This window comes from Dermacentor andersoni, chromosome 9 (genome assembly GCF_023375885.2).
Source record: "Dermacentor andersoni chromosome 9, qqDerAnde1_hic_scaffold, whole genome shotgun sequence".
Classification (NCBI taxonomy): Eukaryota; Metazoa; Arthropoda; class Arachnida; order Ixodida; family Ixodidae; genus Dermacentor; species Dermacentor andersoni.
The window spans coordinates 110,284,711-110,304,104 of NC_092822.1; the positions used below are offsets into that span (position 1 = coordinate 110,284,711).

General features: G+C 44.7%; 1 protein-coding gene across 3 annotated transcripts in view; it reads right to left on the minus strand.

The window, feature by feature from the left end:
* Positions 1–19,394, minus strand: part of LOC126528503 (RNA-binding protein 5) — a 67,936-nt gene that overhangs the window by 30,224 nt on the left and 18,318 nt on the right. For all 3 annotated transcript variants that reach the window (XM_072284280.1, XM_050176376.3, XM_050176377.3), the window contains 7 exons: positions 14,304–14,423; positions 14,046–14,106; positions 13,405–13,464; positions 12,759–12,986; positions 8,053–8,092; positions 7,692–7,749; positions 6,185–6,211 (listed from right to left, as the gene is read on the minus strand). In XM_072284280.1, the coding sequence (XP_072140381.1) occupies positions 6,185–6,211; positions 7,692–7,749; positions 8,053–8,092; positions 12,759–12,986; positions 13,405–13,464; positions 14,046–14,106; positions 14,304–14,423 (594 nt within the window). The remainder of the gene's footprint in view (positions 1–6,184; positions 6,212–7,691; positions 7,750–8,052; positions 8,093–12,758; positions 12,987–13,404; positions 13,465–14,045; positions 14,107–14,303; positions 14,424–19,394) is intronic.

A 19,394-nucleotide genomic window follows, 5' to 3' on the forward strand; every position in this document is an offset into this window, starting at 1 on the left:
ATCAGGCCCTTGCAATGCTCTACCGCAGAGCACACGCCTTCCGTAGACATACACTTTTTACATGCAGCACGCAAGCAGCAGTAAACTTGGTAGAGAACAAATTGACAAGCAGCACACTGGATTTATGATGATTACTGGGATTTTATAATGCAAGGGCCAGGGATGGCCAGAGAGCACCAATATACACTAGTTTTAGACACTGGAGACATTTTTCACAGACTTTGCTTTTTGCAGATTTTGCCTGCTTCAGGAACTTGTCCAAGCAAACTTACTCGAAGTAGGTGCCCATCTGGTGTTCTTTAAGACCAAAGGACTTCCAAAGTTATGGTCAGAGACTGATGAGAGAAACGTTTTCGCAAACTATTTTTGATAACACTTTATGAAACATTCGTAACATCATAGAATTAGCCCGAATTAGCCCAAATTAGTACAAAAATTAGTGAGCATTCACATGTATGCACTACCTAGAAGAGAAAGGTCTGCTGCCATTATGTATGCATGTTTCTTAAAGGAACACTGCAACTAAATTTTCCTCCTTGTTTTTTGGTTTATCAGATAGCTGTCAACTCCATAACCATGGTATGAGGCCTCCATTCTTTGAATGCACAACTAAGCACAAATTACCGTATTTTTCCACGCACAACCTGCACCTTCAATTACAACAGCCCGGAAAGAAAAAGAATCCATGCGTATAAGCCGCAGAAATTACTGCATACAACAACGCTAAAATGCTTGCAAAATTTTTCAGGTCCCGGATGTAGAACTCAATCCCCACCCCACCTCCTCTTCTTCGGCGACGCAGATCAGGACCAACACAACGGAAACGATCACAGATGAAGCAGTCACATGACATGTGATGTAAATCAGATCACTTCCCAGCCAGCGTTCACACGAAAAAGGATGACAGTAAGAACAGAGCAGCCCTCGCATGGACAACAGCGACGGAGCAAATTCGACCAAGTTATGTCGCAAAGCACTTCGCACAGACTGAGGGAGCACGACGGGCACGGGTGACATACGTGTGATCACGTAACATGTAATCCGCAAGCTCAAATCGTGATTTGCCCAGTCATATGAAAGCGTTATCATCAGCTTTTGCAGTGCTGGGATGGCCATTGAGTGCAGCAGTTGAGTGCGATGCCAGTTTTGGTTTGTCAGCGCGGCATGCCCTGTTCGCTAACTACTTAATGCAAAATGATAATCTGTAAACAAGAGGATAATGGGTGACCATGGAGGGCATAGGGGAGATTCAACATGCAAGCGTAGAGAGAGAGGAGATATCGAAAAGCAGAGAACCTGGCCTTAAAGTGTGGCTTCAAAACAAAATTTGCACCCCACGCTACTGTGAAGCCACACTTCAAGACAAGATTTGCACATACCCCACACCCCTACTTTACTGTTACATATTTTGCATTTTAATTGAGGGTTATACCTGCAAAAATACGGCACATCCCTTTTTCTGGGACAAATTTAAGATGCACACTAAATTGAGCGTGGCTGCAGGCTGGTTTCACAATGGATCCTTTTTACACATCTCGGTGGTCCTGTGTTATCACTGACACACGAGTCGGTGCAGTGGCTGAAGCAGCAGCGGTTGAAGCCACATCATCTTGCCAAAAGGTTCAAACGGGACAATAGGGGAGAGCAAATGATCCAATGTTCTGAGAAGACTTAACTCCAGAGGACCAAGCTTGTTATCCCGAGTCAAATGCAAAGAAGCACAAAGTCAACGAATGGCCTATGCAGTGTGTGTCCAGCTTTTGGCAATACAATGGGGTGGCTTGGGACCTTTTGAAAATAAGCAGGAGTTCTAAGGCATCATCCGCTGTTGAGAACCTTGCAATGGCACTAATGTCCAAAAGCAGACAGCAAACAAAAGAAGCACTGAGAATCGAACAAAGCAATGGAAAGGAGAATGCAAAGTGGTTCCACCAGGTATACCTGCCAAATCAAACCACGAAGCCAATAGCTCTGTTAATTTTAAAGTGACAACTCTCAAAGGTGACCGATCAAGAAAGCTGCTCAAAGCTTATATCACAGTTGCAGACGCTCCCTCCTGGCACACAAAGCCTTTGTACTAGGGGTGTGCGAATATCGGAATTCTTTAATATGAATTGAATACAAATACTTAGTTTTCAACATCAAATAATGATATGCACATGCATTTATTAGCAAGTTGGGTTACTTTAGCATGTTGGAAGATTGAGATTACATTGCCAATGGTAAAAAAGAAGGCTAGTAAGCCATTATACTAAAATATTGTGTATTTGGCTCCAACCGGCTGTCTATTCTCGTCAACCTGTGCCTTAGTATGCAACATCAAACGGCCATAAACTCGGAGGCATCTCGCCTTGTACCGGGCGTCACTCATTGCATTTTCTGTCAAGCAATCAGCTCAAATTGGGGGTGGCACAACAAAAGAATGCACGCTCGCTGTCCGTTTTCCCTATGAGAACTATGAGACTACTGAGAGACTGGCTTTTGCACACAGCTTAAATGTCCAGTGGCTAAGCGTGCTTTACAGGCGAAAGCGCACCGGCAGCAAGAAATTATACCAAAATTCAGCACCAAATCAGACACGTACTCTTAGATTACATAGAAGCAAACGATAAGAACCGTGTTTGGTCTCACACAGCCAGCAATATTTTGAATTTGTTTCAAATATTCGTATATAACCAAACATTCAAATTTTAATTTTATACCTAGATTTTAAATGAAAGATACAAATATTAAAAATATAATATTAAAAAATTTCAAATATTCACACATCCCTACTTTGTAACGATTACTTGACAATTACACAACCATGCCTTCTCCACTTTTCACCATCAGCCCTTCCACTTCAAGGAACCATCATTCGCTTAGCTGGATTCAAACAATGGACTGAATTGATTATTCAGCCTACAGATGAGTGTGACTTTGGTCATTGCCACCAAATCGAGCCGCACACAAAAACACTTCAGGCGACCTGCTGGCAACGAAATTCGTTGTAGTTCAACCGTGTCGATGTGGTCCACAAACTGAATCATCAATTTGGTGTATCATATGAACACAGCTTCTGGAAGTCTCTACCATCGCTCCCGCCACATGGTTAGCCAGCCAATAGCAGACGCCGTGGCCACCCCAGCCAGTAAGTCGAAAACCACTGTTTACCTAGCATATTCCGTTCAAGGAATCCCTCAGTGATGTGAACTACATCTAGCTGGCCTGCTCGAAGTAGTACTTACAAGAGTAATAAATGCTAGTAATAAATGTGGTTGTTGTACATCGTTTCCCCGAGCTTGAACTGTGCGCCAGTTGGCAAGCAGGCATGCACCAACTGCAATGCACAGAGTGCCAAGGCATAGAGCCATTGGTATGGAACACTACACTCTTAGACAAAGATACACCCCTTTGGGGTGTATCTCTGACACACAACAATAATCGTCACCCGCCTTGCTTGTGTTTCCTTTTTTGAAAACGCTGCACCCGCTACTTTCCGATCGGGAATGGTATGTCATGCTGATAACGCGCATGCCGTTCGTTACTGGGAAGTACCGGGCTCGCAGCGTTAAAGAAAGGAAATGCGGACAAGACAGACGATGTTTATTATTGTGTGGCAAGATACGACCCAAAGGGTGTAATTTTGTTTTAGAGTGTACAATAATGTTTTTTTTTTCTTTTTACTGATTTGCTGTTAAGCATTTCGGTTCCTTCATTTTTATACACTTTCTTTTGTTGCCGTACATTGCGCTATATAAAACTTGAGGGTTTGCACACTGATCCATGCGCCATGCGCTTTTCTTTATTTTATTGTGTGATTTAACCTATGTACCATATCTCTTGTTACTCTCGCATTGCTTGGTCTTCTCTTCTGTACTGTGATTATGTGCTCAAATTTTATTTATCATGTATTGTACTCTGTTTTCTTTTTTGTTCTTGTTGTGTACTCACTGTTGGCAATTTTGACACCCCCCTTAAACAATGCCCTACAGGCCCATAAGGTATTTCAAGTAAACGAACAAATAAATAAGAACCACTCCGTGATGGAGCCTGCCAGTAGAAATAGTCACCGACAAATGACTTGGACACCAATAATCCAGACAGCTTTGCGCCACCACCAATGGTCCCATAGACTTAATGTGTAGAGACGACTGACATTTCGGACAGCCGCCAGCTCTACATTCGATTATCCAGATTCCGTCCATGGCTGTAGCGTACGCCAACTCTGCCGCCATAATCTCCTCTGGTAACCTCGACGAGACATCAAGTATGGCCTCAGAGATTACACGCTATATGGTAATCTCTAAGGCCTTGCCTTGATCGTTGCTTTATGCCTCAGAGATTTAACTGCAACTGCCAACTTGGAGGATTTGCCTGAATTATGAGGTCGCATTAACACTGCAATCACCACATCGTTTTCCGGCACCCCTGTGCGTGGCCCACTATCAGCATTCTGTTTGAGTTTGCCTTGCCCACAGCGTTCTGCCATGCTGTGCTTGTTTGTTTAGTTTGCATTCCTGACAGCGCTCTCCTGGCTCCAACAAGTCTTTCTCGTGAAGTTATAGATAGGCCACGTCAAATGGCACTGACGGTGCCCTCGCAGTCTGACTCCAAATGAGCCTCGAGTCGCAGTCCGAGTGAGCCTAACACCGTAACTGAAGAAGCTGAACTGCTTCCTACCACAACGAGCTCAAACGCAGACATCATTGACGAGCTGGTGGGATGCGGTATGCCGATTCCTGCCACTGTTAGATTTGAAGACATTGCAGATGCCAACAGTGTGGTTTTGTCGTGTGCCGAACTGAAAGATGGCAAAATGATTGAGCAAGTTCTCCCACTGTCAAACAGGGACTCTTGACTCAGATGATGATGTGCCGTGTGCTCCGGAGCCTTCCACATGCACATCTGACTCAAGCCATTGCAGCGCTTGCGTTGGCGCACAGCGAAACGGAAAACTGGTGGAAATACAGGCTGACTTGGTTGCATGTAAGCAGAAGTGCATGCAGCAACGCATCAACCACTTGTTCGAAGCACAGAGGCCTCAAAACATAAATAAAGTGATCTTTTTTGGATACATTCATTCTTTCAGGCATTCGATAGTTCGGATCTATTTACATTCCCCGTGGAGTCCAAATTATCAATCGTCGACTGTATACCATAGAAGATGCAGAGTTTCCTACTAAGCACACTAGAGGGAACACCAGTGCTGCAATTGTTCAGCTATCATGACAGTGATGATTAGTAGAATTTGTCTGTCCTTTAAGCTTGTGGCTTAAAACGTTTTTGTATCTTTATTTACTGCGCTTTACTTTTGGATTTCCAACCACTCGTCGTTTCCTAAACACAGCAAGGCAATTAATTGCTGCAGACATGCATAACTGCTGCAAAACGTTGCATTTATACGGCAATATTTAGTTGAAAGTGATCAATTTGCCAAGTTGCAAAGCTGTTTGAAGCCAGAAAGATGAACTTTAGGCAAATCCAATCTACTGCCCTCGTCCTTCCTGTCGTGGCGGAATTGCCACGCTTGCAGTTCCCTATAAACACTAGCACCACAGTTACCCCTAGTAATTTTTGTAGAAAACACTATGATAGGAGAGGATCTCTGTTTTGCAGCAAATGTGTAGTCATCATGCATCTGAAGCACATCATGACAGTTGAAAAAGTTGCTGCAACCACAAATGCACTGATGCTCAATGCATAAGCAGCAGACAGTATGGCGCATGGCAGCAGACAGCGAGTGCACGGCCGACTGCAAAGTGCGGTAAAGCACAGTAGGGAGCACCAGGAGATTGCTAACAATGCAACCATTGGTGGAGAAGTTTTGAGATGTTTTTTGAAGAATGCCATGCCACTCATACGAGCTAATGTGGCCTTTCTTGACTCTCAGTATATTAAATTTAATTTTGAGCAAGAAAGTTTCAACGCGGAAGTAAAAATATGAAGAATAAGGACCTGGTGCAGACAGCTGCAGTGATATTTACAAGTGGAATAAACATGGCTTTTGTACGTTTGCTCTGCATACGCCTAATAAGCCGCATTTTCTTTCTCATCACTACTGTAATCTAAAGCAGCAACTTGAGTGTGCTTGAAATATAACAACAGTCTGTACTGTACAAAAATACAGGTACATACAGATCGAGTAACTACTATACTTCCAATATTAGAAGTGGTGTGGGACACACTGAGAAAGGTTACTTGCCTGTTGAGTAACACCGGGAGTCGATGGCTGGAAGCATAAGAAAGGACAGCAAATTACAAAATGCCCGCTTCCCACAAGAAATACACACAGCGGTAGCCGAACCCAATCACAACGATCCCACAGATAGCAATTTGTCAGTTATGAAGACCACATCTCGCCGCATTTACGATTATCCGACCCTGCCCATTGAAGCTGCATCCAGATATAACAAACATTTTCAAGTGTGCCGTACTGTTACAACGAACACGTCCAACGCGAGCCTGGCAAGAGGAGGGCGCATGTGAAGTTCCAAAGCACGGAGGCGTGACACCGAACTGATTGCATTGCAGTGCTCCCTATCGGATTGCAGAAGCCACGAGGAACGTCACTCACTTTCAACCATGCTAGAGGGCTTTCAAGGCATGACGTCTCGAGTGTGCTTCAGGGTGAGGCAGTACAGACATTTTTAACAAAAACTTGCAGCTAGATTCGGGAAAGTGCCGGGAACAAAAATGAAGATACCGAAAATATGATTCGGACATATTTTCAGACCAAAGTGGTGTTTGATCATAACTGCTGACACCAGCTTCAATATCGTTAATTTTTTAGCGTTTTGAAGGGTGAGTTCACATTTAACGAACTATTAATACAACAGCCACTTTTCGCATAACTATCGAGTTTATTATGAATGGGTTCAACAGTACATGGAGAAGCAAGGTTAATACACTGCTCGTACATGGCGCCCGTCCTGTCATTGTGTTTATTGTCCTCGTCTAGTTTGCGCCATATATGTATTTCTTTAAATTACGTTTCCCAAACTAGCCCAAACCAAGACTCAACTTGTACAGACACGGTAACGACAGTGATTTAGTTACTAGCAATATTAGGTGCCCCAGCTACCACCACGTTTCATTTGCAGCAATGCGGCCATCTTGCCACTCATTAAATTTTGCACATTGTTCATATGTTTCTGCGAGCAACTGTGATAAAACTGGCACGTGTGGTGTTTCACAGACTTGTAAGTCATAAGTCTGTGCAATATTTTGGATCACAAGTTTGTTACTTTGAGGCGCTACTAACACGGAGAAAGAATAACATATAACTCGTTATTTTGAAATATTTGAAAGTCGCAGGACTGAAACATTTTTGCATTAAAGCAATAGGCTCTTGGCTGGGGATTTTTCGAAAAAGATCATCAATATTAAATTCCTAGTGCTGAAATTTCACTGTAATCCCTAAGAAACCTTAGCAAATTACTGGGCCAATATGATGCAAAACTATGTCCATCTGTAATAATTGCAAATTGGCCATTAGCCCTCCATGATAGGTCAAAATGTTTCGGGCTCTGCCCATGTGGGCGTGGCGCCCGCCCATATGGGCTGGACTCGAACCATTATGATCTATCACGGAGGGCTAATGGCCAATTTGGAATTAAAACAGATGGACATAGTTTTACCTCATATCGGCCCTGGCAATGTAACGAAATACAGAATGCTTGGTGCCCATCTTGGTTCTGTTCCCAACTAACCTGATTTGTCCACTGCGCTGCCGCCAATGCAACGCTTGCGACATTGGCCGTCACCGCACTGAAATAGAAAAGAGGGGTCACAACTATGAACTGCAAAAAAAGGATGGAGTAAAAGGGGGGTGCGGGGGGAGACAAACAGCTCAAAGAGAACAGAGCTGTCAGAGAAAATCTGCGAGTGAAACAAGGTAGCCACAATAAGACCCTGTTACCCAGGGTCAATGTAGGCAGACGCTAGAACATAACGTGAATTACTCTTAAATATTATGCCCGATTCAGTTCTAGAATCCCAATGTTTGAAAAACCCTAGCAAGGGGTGCAGCGCCAGTGCAAAAGAAGAGAACAAAGAGATAAGTGGGCTTACCTGGAAGTGGTCCTTGGCTTGCGTGCATAGGCAACGAGGACTGCAAGAGTGTCACGCGACAGGTTATCACCAAAAGAGAACTAGCTCGTACTTGCACAGAGATACCGTATTTACCCTATTCTAACGTGCATCAAATTTCCGCAGGTTGAAAGTAATAAAATGAAAGTGCATCCGAATGTATTGTGGCCAGCTTTATTAAAGGAAAACATAGCATGTTCGATTTCAGATGAGACGTGCGGAATTTACCTACATAGAAGGGCAACTCATTTGCAATGCCTGTTGACATCACTGTTGGACAGTTCCTTGTTGCTGCTGTTGACTGACTGCAGCATGTCATCATCAATGCCTGTTGCCACTAGCTTCAGTGTGCAAATTAACTATTCTTTTTCAAATTAGCTTTCGCAGTGAAAGCAGCGCATCGTTCTCACCATTCGTACTTCACTGGCCACAGATACCAAGTACACAGATGGCCGTAAACACAAAGCGAACCCACAACAACCTTCACGAAAATTTGTTCTGTCATTATCTTGTGACCGTGATGAGCTGCGTCTGATGGCTCTGACAATAGGCTGTCAACGCCACAAACGTGATTTTGGTTTCGCATACGATTGTAACACACAGCAATTATGCGTCTTGTCCTGTAGTTTCCCTGTCTTTCGTCTTTTCGTTGCACTGCAAAATGCTGTCAATGTCAGATGCACTTCATCAGAAAGAAGGTACGCGTTTGATTAGGGTAAACACGGTAATGATAGCCATGGCAGGCATTGAGTAAAACAAAACTGATCAAAGAAATCTTGCATACAAGCTAGAATAGTATCCACAATAGCCGAAATGAGACAAAGGAAAAAATGAAGAGATGGCTAGTAGTCGTCCATAACTATTGCTGAATATCAATTGTTCAAAGTCTGCCACAAAATATTAACAGGTTAGGTTAGGTGAGACATAGAGCTAGCTGCAATAGAATCATCTTACACAGTAATACATTTGTTATATCCTGAGTTAGATTTAAGAGTACACACTTATACTGGCAGGAAAAAAATGGTGATCAGATCTATGCAAAAGAAATGCAAGGGTGGGCCAGCAAAAAGTGGCCTGCCAATTTTGACGGCCCATCAGTGGCTTACCTTGCTGACGCATGGCACAAGAGCAATGCCAAATTACGAACACACACTTTGCATTGTCATTAAGAGATCAGGATGTTAGGTTGCCAGCTACAGGCAAGCCAAGCGAAACGACTGTCCAAATGCACGCTCACTGCTATGATGTGCCATTTCAAGTTGCTCTTGCCGAGTTCTTAACATTTTTGCTATCGAAATACAGTAGTCCACACCATGTGTGTAGAGTGCAGGGACAAATAAGTTTTTTTTATTAGGTTTTTCACAACCAGTATATAGCCAATAAGTGCAAAATTTATTGTCAAGCAGTAACACTTTATTAGACAACATATTATAAAATATAATTAACTGATCTGATTACATGATTAAGCACAGCAAGAAGTTCCAGGTGTAGTCGGGCCTTTTTCTTTTTTTCTCTTCCAGAAGTGCCTATAAACTTGAACTAGAGGTGTGGGATTACTCTGTCGAATAACAAAAAGTGTCCCATTCGATTCAGTTTTTGAATTGAATAATCACTACTCGTAAAATGAATATAATAGTTTTTGAATATTTCAAGACGTCAACTGTACACAATGAAACATTAATTGAAGCAAAAGCACGATGAATGTCATCCCTGCAGTACAGGCATAAAATAATAGAACTTGCATAGCTAAGCAGGCTAAGTTGCTCTGGGAGCAAGACGTCACCAGATTCGCAGAGATCATTCACTCTCTCTATGTATACGCAAACAAAGTGCTTACTTTCTGCTTTCTCATAATGGTACATTTGTGCTTTTAACAGCGATTCTCCAAAATGTGCAAGGTAATGACAAAAATTGCATACTTTATGAATATTGAGACGTTAGCATCATGTTAAAGTAATTGTGAAAATGAGTGCTCATTATTCAAAAACAATCTGAACATATTCTATATCCAATTTCAGTCGCTTCTGCCACCATTCGATTTGGTTTCAAGATTACTCTTTGCACAACCCTACTCCAAACACATTTTACTAACACAGGCTGCGTACCAATAATCACTATAAATGGCTAAATACAGTCGAGCCCACTTATAAAGAACCTGAGCATCACGCGACATCTGTTCGTTATATCCAAAAGTTCGTAGTAAGTGGACCACAGCCTTAAAAAAGTGGCTAGTCAAAACATAAAATTAATTTTTTTGCAAAGAAGGTCGTGATGCTCGTTGGTTTCCAAAGTGCAGATCCGATGATCGCGGTCTCCAGTTTATTTAAAGCAGAAACGTGCTCTTCGCCGAGGTCCTTGCATGGACATGTTGCCTGAGGCTCTCTATGGAGCCCATTGCTACAGGTGCGCTTATGGGTGCTGGCTCCGAAGTTTGATTGTCATCCGATACCTCCGCGCCACTCTCTGCCTGCACTTAACAAACGACGCCCTTGTCCGTGCACGGTTGCGCAATATCAGCGTCTTCATCAACAGAAACAAAGTCATCCCAACCAATGTCGTGGCCCCCCATGTTGGAGTCGACGACAAGCTGCCACAAATCGCCGCCGGACTGATCATCTTGTGACGCATCAGATCAGCATGAGGCACTGCGTCGACGAAGCCAGCCTTGCGGAAACAGTTCCACACACAAGCGGCCGTCACCTCCGCCCAGGCCGTCTTCATCATCTGAACAGCTGAATACAGTGAAACTTTTAAGCGACAAGTTGGCAACCAGGCAGTCAACAGCGATGAGCAAGCACTCCACAATGCAATGCCTATACGATGCCTTAAATGCGCATATTAAGCCCAATTCAAGCGGCTGCGCTTTCGAAGTGGTATTGGGCAGCAGGAGTAGAGTAACTGCCGTCACAGAAGTTCACACGTGCTGCGCTGAGCAGTTGTCGAGCACAAGCAGCACGCGCCGGTCGCCGCCGCCTCGATTAGCGCACAGAAGTACTGTAACGCGCACATTACTGTGCTTGCCATCAGCACATGAGTCACCTTCTATGGCGTGCGCCTTGTCCGGCAGCATCTGATAAAATAATGCAGTTTCATCTGTGTTATACACGTGCTGCTCCGCATAGCTTGCAATAACGACTCGGTTCCTTACAAACCAACCGGCACCGTCTTGGCCGCTTACCGAAGCCGCCTCGCTGACAATCGATTTAAAAACAATCCCATGCCGCACTCTGAATCGGTGTAGCCAGCCATTGCCCGAGCACAAGTCAGGAAAATCTAGCAGGAACGCAAAGTTTATGGCTTTGCCCAGCATCACTGGTACACTTATCGGCATGTTGCGAGCCCATGCGTCGACGAACCACTCGAGCAGTGCGTCCTCTATGTCTGCATAGGTGGCCTTCTGCAGGCGCTTTCTGTTCGTCAAGTCGGCGTAAGAGCTGGCAATTTCTTTCATGCTCTTTAGAACTGTCGAGATGATCTTTTCCTTGTTCTTCACTATCGTCAAGATAGTTTGTTTAGACACGTAGTTCTTCACCAACTCATAGTCTTTAGCACCTCGAGACAGTTCCGTCAAAATTGCTTGTTTCATTGCCATGTCCAGCGCTTTTCGTTACATGACCGCTGCGGTTACAGCATTACCATCTGCCATCCTGAATACAACTTGGGCCCGACTAGAACGACACGCAGAAGCAAGGAGACTAGTGTGGAGAAGCCTGCTTTAGGGTAATGGCCTAACGGCTAGGAAACGAAACTTCTGAACTTCAGCCGACGCCGTAGAGTGCGAGCGGAGTTGTGAGGATGGGTAGGAAGACGACCTCATGGGCTGTGCGGGACGGCGGGGAGAGGGCAGCGGGGCACGAAATGGATAGTTTGCCTGCAAGATGACGGGAAAACAGACCGCACGCACGAAGGGGCTGGAGGCCGTCATCTCGCATCGCGGTGCCGAGTTTATGCCGTCCATTCACTGTAACCGATCAGCAGGGCTCATAAATATTCGTGATACGTGCAAGTGTATGCCATTGAAGCAATGTGTATTTTGGCAGTCACACGGGTCTCGTTTGTTTTAAGCGAAAGCCATTATGTGTGGGCCCGACTGTAGACAGCATAGGACAGCAGTCATCTAAAGTGTTGCATCAATTCTGGCGATGCCAGCAACGAGACTTCTTCACGAAGACAGCATCATCACTATCAGCCTATTTTTTATGTCCACTGCAAGACGAAGACCTCTCCCTGCGATCTCCAATTATCCCTGTCTTTTATGAAGACAGCACCAAAGTGAAAAACGGTGCAAGCTACTTTGCTGTCCAAACAAGATGGCGGCCGAGCAGAAACTAGGAAACTTGGTGGAAAGGTTGTCTGCTCAAAGGGAAACGTAGTAAATTTTTCTTACACCCTTAGCGTAAGCCATGTTGCGTTTTTCACAGATTTGTCCATGCAAAGTGTTAAAATACAGCTATGATATGTGCTTTTCGTAGCTTTTTCTTGTTGATGTGAAGTGGCGTCACATCGTGGAGAAATCACCAGATGGTTCCAGATGCATTCCATTACCTGGGCTTGAAGCTGCCTTCTTAGCTATTAGCGAAGACTGCCTCCAATGGTGGCCAGAACTGGACCACACCCACAGCCTCGAGAGCGTAACTGGCTTGCAGACTGACCACGCTGCCTTCTGCTGTACAAGAAAGGTCACTCACCCTGCCGACCGTCGATGTAGAACTGGCCCCCCATGTTGAGCAAGAGGTCATCCAGCTGGGCAGCCTCTGCAACCGTGTGCAGCTCGACGTAGCAGAAGCCACGCGACACACCCGTGACGGTGTCACGTGCCACTTTGAGGCTCTTGATGGGCACGTTGGTCGTCTGGCCCAGCACGGCCAGGACGCGCTCCTCTGTTGTCAGTACGTCCAAGTTGCGCAACAGTAGTGCTGTAAGAGACAAGAGCACATTGTGCGCATTCGAATTCCTTCGCAGGCAGCAATCGGTGCTTCTAAAGAGCATGGGCAATGTATTGTAATACAAATAATGAAAGTCAATCGGGTAGAAATGCAAGTTGTGCTTCTGATGGCAAGATAAGAAAGAAAATTGCACGTTTGTGGCTTTCTGAATTATAAGCTTTCACCCCAGCCAAGGAGCACTCGCAAGAAACAGCAAGACTCTCCCAGCAAACTGGAAGGTTCCCGAAGTGCCAGCCTACAAAACAAAACCTGTAAAAATGTTGCTTAAGAATTCTTGAACAACTATATGATAAGCAAACTGTGCTCCTTGAGAAACTGCAGGAAACGCCGGACACACATCTGCTCTAACAAAGCTTGTCGAGGCCCAATGCTGTCAATGTGTACTTACTGTTCGTTGGCACAGAGCTAATCTCGTCGTAGCCATCGCCCGTGCCCGAAGCTTCTGCCTCTGCGAAATGGAGCAAGGAGAACATCATTTGAGGCAAATGAAATCAGTAATAATGCAAGTATAATGTCACGGATTCATTGCCGATGTGTACAAGTTTAAGCATTAATTATGGGGAACAGTGCAAATACTTCATTCAGATGACACAATGGATTATGAATTTTTGCAGAGCATACCAGTAAGTTCCTACTGTACATCACCATATGAAGTAGAACCACGCCGATATGTGGCCTCATCACTGCATTTTCCCCACCTGTTAAGCTGCTCATGTTTTCATAGTTTCAACCTAAACACTACTGTCTCATATACCACACATACTCAATTCTAATGCCCACTCAGTTCTCATAGCCAGGCCGTGGCAAGCTAACTATAGCATCTAGAACATACTATCCCCTATCAAACTTGCTACTGCATATAACTTATCAAACCTGCACAGTGGGCAGGCACGAAGCTAGCACAGTTCACATAGCTGTAGCGATGTGTGGGTTGGACTGGACTACTCAAATTTCCAACTCGAAATGGAGCTTCATTCGTTCGTTCATTCACCCCTGGCAAAACCAGCAAGCCGGCTTGCACACACTCACCTTCCCTGGTGGCACTGCACTTGAAACAACTGTCCCGGCGTCTGAAGTTGTTGACCCCACACTGAAAAAGAAGGCAAAGCATTACACGTCATGGTGCAGTGTTGCTGGATAAGATTATAATGTGACTCGGGAAAGGCTGTTCACTGTCACCTCGGGCTCTGTAGAGGTGTTTGCATTAAACAATTGTCACCCGAGTTTCGGAAATGCCCGAATTTAGTAGCCACCGCCAAACAGCGCAGAGGTAGGGGGAACCCCCACCTTGCTGCAGTTCCAGTCGGTGCGGGCCATCATTCCGCCCCGTTCCATGCCGCCGCCAAACCCGTCCTTAGGAATGCTGTAGTGAAGTGTGCAGCGCATGTCACCCAGCTGAATGACGCCCTGCAACGGAAGAGCAGACAGGCACACCGCCAGAGGTCAGCACAGGGGCCGTCGTGGGACACACGCTTGTCCGTCCATTTTCGCTCCCAACAGTGGCTGCCGCCGCCGCGGTGGACCGAACACCCGGTCATGGGGGGGACCCCTTGTAGGAGAGGTGGCGCCTCAATTGTCTTGGCTCAGTCCAGCACGGAGGTTTTTTTTTTTTTTGTGCTTCCCCCCTCCCCAGAATTTTTCTTTCCCAACATGCAATAACAAACAGCAAAAGCCATCCATAACACTAGCACATGTTGCCATCATTGCCTTCCTAGCCCACCGCAGCTTGAAATCGGAGGATGCTCCTGTTCTCTGTTTTCACAATGTACAGAAAACTATGCGAGATGGCCTTACACAGGCTGCCTTGCTTTGTCTACCACAATGAGGTGAGCCTCTTCCTTGGTAAGGTTGCAAATGAGTAAGCCTCTTCTGGATCTCGGCATTTTTTTCAGCCCATTGTTTTTCAACAAGCTTGCCCAATTAACAGACTCAAACGCATCTGCTTCTGGCATTCCTTCACGGAATCGTTACACTCGGGAAAGCAGGTTTTGGCACCACAGAAACAGTGACGAGGACAAGAGTGACTCCTTCTCAGACTTCACACTCTTAAAAGGCAAAACAGTTTCAACTGCCTCTTTTCCAGCGAGGACCACTAGCAATTTCATTTGCATACCTGCCAACCTGCGAACTTTAACAATTTGTAAAATTCAGGCAGACAGGATGAAGGGGACGAATAGCATGCATTTCTTTAAGTTTTCCCTGCAAACACAACTTGTGCAGGATGGATATGCACTTACTTAACGAGAATTTATCTCTAGATGCACACACCAGTGACAGCAAGCTTACAACAGCAAACTTACAGACAACACATTGTTTTAAGATCTCAGTGACTGTTTTGGAGACATTGCTGTCACGATTTTGTCTAAATAGTCTTCAAGGTAAGTATCCTTATACCTTATGGCATTTCATGCTGCCACTAGAGGGCGGCGCAGGTACCATCACGATTTCTTTTGTTGAGCATTCTTTTTTTTGCAACCTTGCACTGCCCGTTCTTTCAGCACCTTTAACATTTCTGCAATTGGATTTTCTTTTTAAAACTTGACGCAACATTTGTAAAATAGTAAAACAAGCCCCGATGCCTAAGCTTTACAAAAAATTCAGGAGACTTGGCAGGTATGCAACTGTGATCACCTGGTCTCTGTCAGTTCTTTGCCCTCAGCACCACGTCTTTAATGCCTGATGTTGGTCACTGCATCTTCCCAAGACAAGCGACACACGGCAATTTGGCTTCTCGCGACTGTCTAGTGAGACCTGGTGCCGACAACACACCTAGGATCACTTCAAGGCGTGCCTTCCAAATCAGCTCAGAGACGCTGCCCAGTAAACAGCAATTTAATCCAACTCTAGGAGCAAACACCATAAGGTGGCTCCATCATTGCAAGAAAGTGACACCTCGTGTACTTCAGCAAGGCAGCCGCCATATAAGCCACCTTGGTAACCTTGCAAACAGCAATACAAGAAACGCATTTCCAACATATTTTCAGAGTGCCGTCGCCCTGCCCATTTCGCACCATACGTTAAGGACACCATAATGTGGTCCAAGTGCACATCGCAAGACTTCCTGCTTTAATTAACCATGCGACACACACTTCGGCAAGGATAAAAACTGCGACTCTCTACAGCATACACAATGACTGACACTGCAATGCCATACGTTATGCTGAAATTATATCTGAAATGCATTCCATGTATCTGAATGCATTCCATGCATTCCACTGCGTAGCAATTCAAACGTGGCTTCTCTGATCACGGACTCTAGGCCAACTTGTCATAGGATGGCAGAGAGCCAAGTAAGTTGGTAGGAACTTGTAGTAAGGACAGGCAGGTACACAAAGCACCCACACGAGAAGAACTAGAATGACTGCGTTAGTACTGTCCCTCTCGTTCTCGTCGTATCCGTGTGTTGTCTGTCTTGCCTCCCCGTAACACCGTGTCGCAACGAGTGCACCGTCGCTGGTGCACTCCTCACTGCAGCACCACTGCAGGTTGCGCAACGAAAACGGGAGCATGCACAACCCATGCCTGCCAGCGAGACTACAATGGACAGATTGCAGTCTTGTTTTCATGTCCCATCTATTAAGTGTGTTTTGATGATTAATAGTGAAGCTTGACCAATACTGAAGTTTGAGTGGTACTGCACTACTTCAATGACCCTAATTATAAAAGCAACAGTAAGAAAGCAGTAGCAGACTACTCTGGCCACATCCTTTGTTGATGAGAAGTGTAAGCATTGGCATTAGCAATGTCCTTCAATGCACCACCCTCACCTTACCCTAAGCCCTGCGTTCACACAACCTAATGGCTAACTTGACGTGATAAGGTTGCTTCTGCGAGTACAAGAGTATTGCAAGAAAAAAACGCCGAGAACTATTGCAGGTATGTGCTATATAACACTGTGCCCAACTATTTTATTTGCTCAGTAGCAAGGGTACCCTTTTCATCGGCTATTTAAGCATGCCAACTCACTGCATGTACTTGCTTTGACAATGGTGACTGGTGTGTTCGATAAACCCATCATCACCTGAAGCAGTGATGCCACAAGTATTATCTGATTCTAATATTGACAGTCTCATCACAGTGAATGCAGTAATGCGGGTCTTAACTAACAAGTCTGTAGCGTTCCTAGAGTAAGTTTGCACAACTTTCAGCCAGGGATTCTCATTAAGCAGGATGTGTGCCAGAATAGCTTTACACTGTTGAGCAAGCATTAGGTTATTTTACGAGGCACTGACAAGCTCAAGTGCTCGAAGAGATTAAGTGTACTAATTGAGTGGCCAGTGTTCAAGCATATCTAGGCATCTCTTTGCATGACGCGACCAACAGCTTGAGCATGACACACCAACTAGTGACACCCAAACAGCTACAGCTATTCAAGATCACATGAATTAAACCAGCTATTTCAAAAAAGATGATTAAACTTACTTGAAGACAGTTCGGCGGCTGTAATGTCTTTTTGTTTTCTGGCAATAAACCGTTAGATAGTTTTACCTTGTTCACTTATTTACAGCTACTTATGAAGCACCACATTATCGGAAACGTAGATGACAGCAGCAGCAGTGGCGCCCCCTTGTAACGAGTTCAAACCTAGCTGCAATGGCAGGCTCTGTGCAATCTAGCTGCTGGTGTATAAACACATTGGCAACAGCATAACCACATGAAACACAAAAACAGTTCCACGGCTTTGTGGTTCAAGAAACCACCACAAAATGTTGCTGGCGGCACTGCTACTGCTGTCGACATCTCTGCTATGTAGTCTTCTGCAACCTGCACTATGTATGTGCACAAGCTAAAACATTAATTTAAGGCAGCTGATACCAGGATATTCCTGATGACCGCTGATTACCTAATTAATGACATAACGACACAGCTTATTTGTTTTACAAGGCACATTCTGCACCTGAATGCTTTGTTCCAAAACTTGTACATCAACATTACCCAAATTATTTTTGGCATTGGCGTTGTGAATCATGCATCAATCAAACAGGCATAATGTTGTGAAACTAGAGCTAATCTCACGATTTATACTGAGTGGTCATGCCTCAAGAAACACTTGTCCTCACTCCTATAACAACAATACCTATGAAATAATTAATCAACATTAATTAATTAATGGAAGGTAACTAGTCAGTCAATGATCCCCACAATTTGCTATGTTAGCTGCCTCTAACGCTGTGTTGCCAGAAAAGACATTTACCGCATTACGTGGTCATTTTTGTTGAAATACCTGGCATTTTCTCCTGCCTCCTAGAACTGGTTTTCGTGCCGAGGAAACTAATCCCCCCACGAATTACCCTGAAGGCTGTTTCACATTCTGCGAGGAAAAAAAAAAAACTCTTATGAAAGACAGGCAGCGCATAGTAACTAAGGGCATGACCTAGTAAATATTTTTCTACATTTCTGAATGTGTCTCGTTATGAGACAAGTTATCAGCAATAAAATGCTGCCCAAGTCACAGCTTCACTGTCATCCTTTCCTTTCCTACGTTCCTTTTTTGCCCCTGTGCCAATGCGGAGCTAGGAGTCATCATAGCAGCGAAAATCAGCGTGGCTTCCATGGAAGTCCTAACAGTCCTTTTAAAGCTAACCTAAAAAACAAATTTAACATGCCAAAATAATTAGCACATCCAAGATGTAACATCTTTATTAGCAATTAGAAAGCTTAAATAAGTGAGAGAAGAGGCTTCCTGCTGCAATTACAGAATCAAAAGTTCCAGAGAACATTGCCTAGGCAGGAACTAGGTAAGCTTATTTAACGTGTTTAAAAAGTGTTGTTGGGTCCCTCGCAAAAGCACAAGAGGTGACACATGCAACATCACTGCTTCAGCAGTAACACTGCAACAGAAATCTCAACGAGGCTGGGTGAAAAACCACAGCATGTGAAACAGCCTTCACATCCACACTGCAACCTGCATACGTTAAGCCCCAGCCACACTAACGGAAACACACACGTGCCGCGCCGTGGAATTTTTTTTTGTATCAAGGGAAGGATCAGTCCTGGGGTCCTTGTTTTCGCAGCTTGCCATGGCAGCCGCGAATGAAGCACACCAACAAAAGTGGCTCCTTCAGTGACATCCGTGCAGGAAACTGGTGTCATGCGGACCTGCCTGACCACTCGATTTGTACTCGCGTCTGATATCAGCCGGACCGCTTGTTCAGTACTACCGTACGCTCGGGTCAGCTCTCGCCTGTGCTCGCTTTGGTTTGCTTGGTTTGGTCTCGTGCGCGCTTGTTTTGATTGTCGTGGTTTACGATTGATTTTTTACAATAAATGAGTCTAAGCTGAGACGCTTCAATGGAAAGGTTTTCCTTCTTTTGAGATAGTGCGCCACATCCAAGTCTGTACAAGATGGACACGAAATACAAGGTGCACAGGTGACTA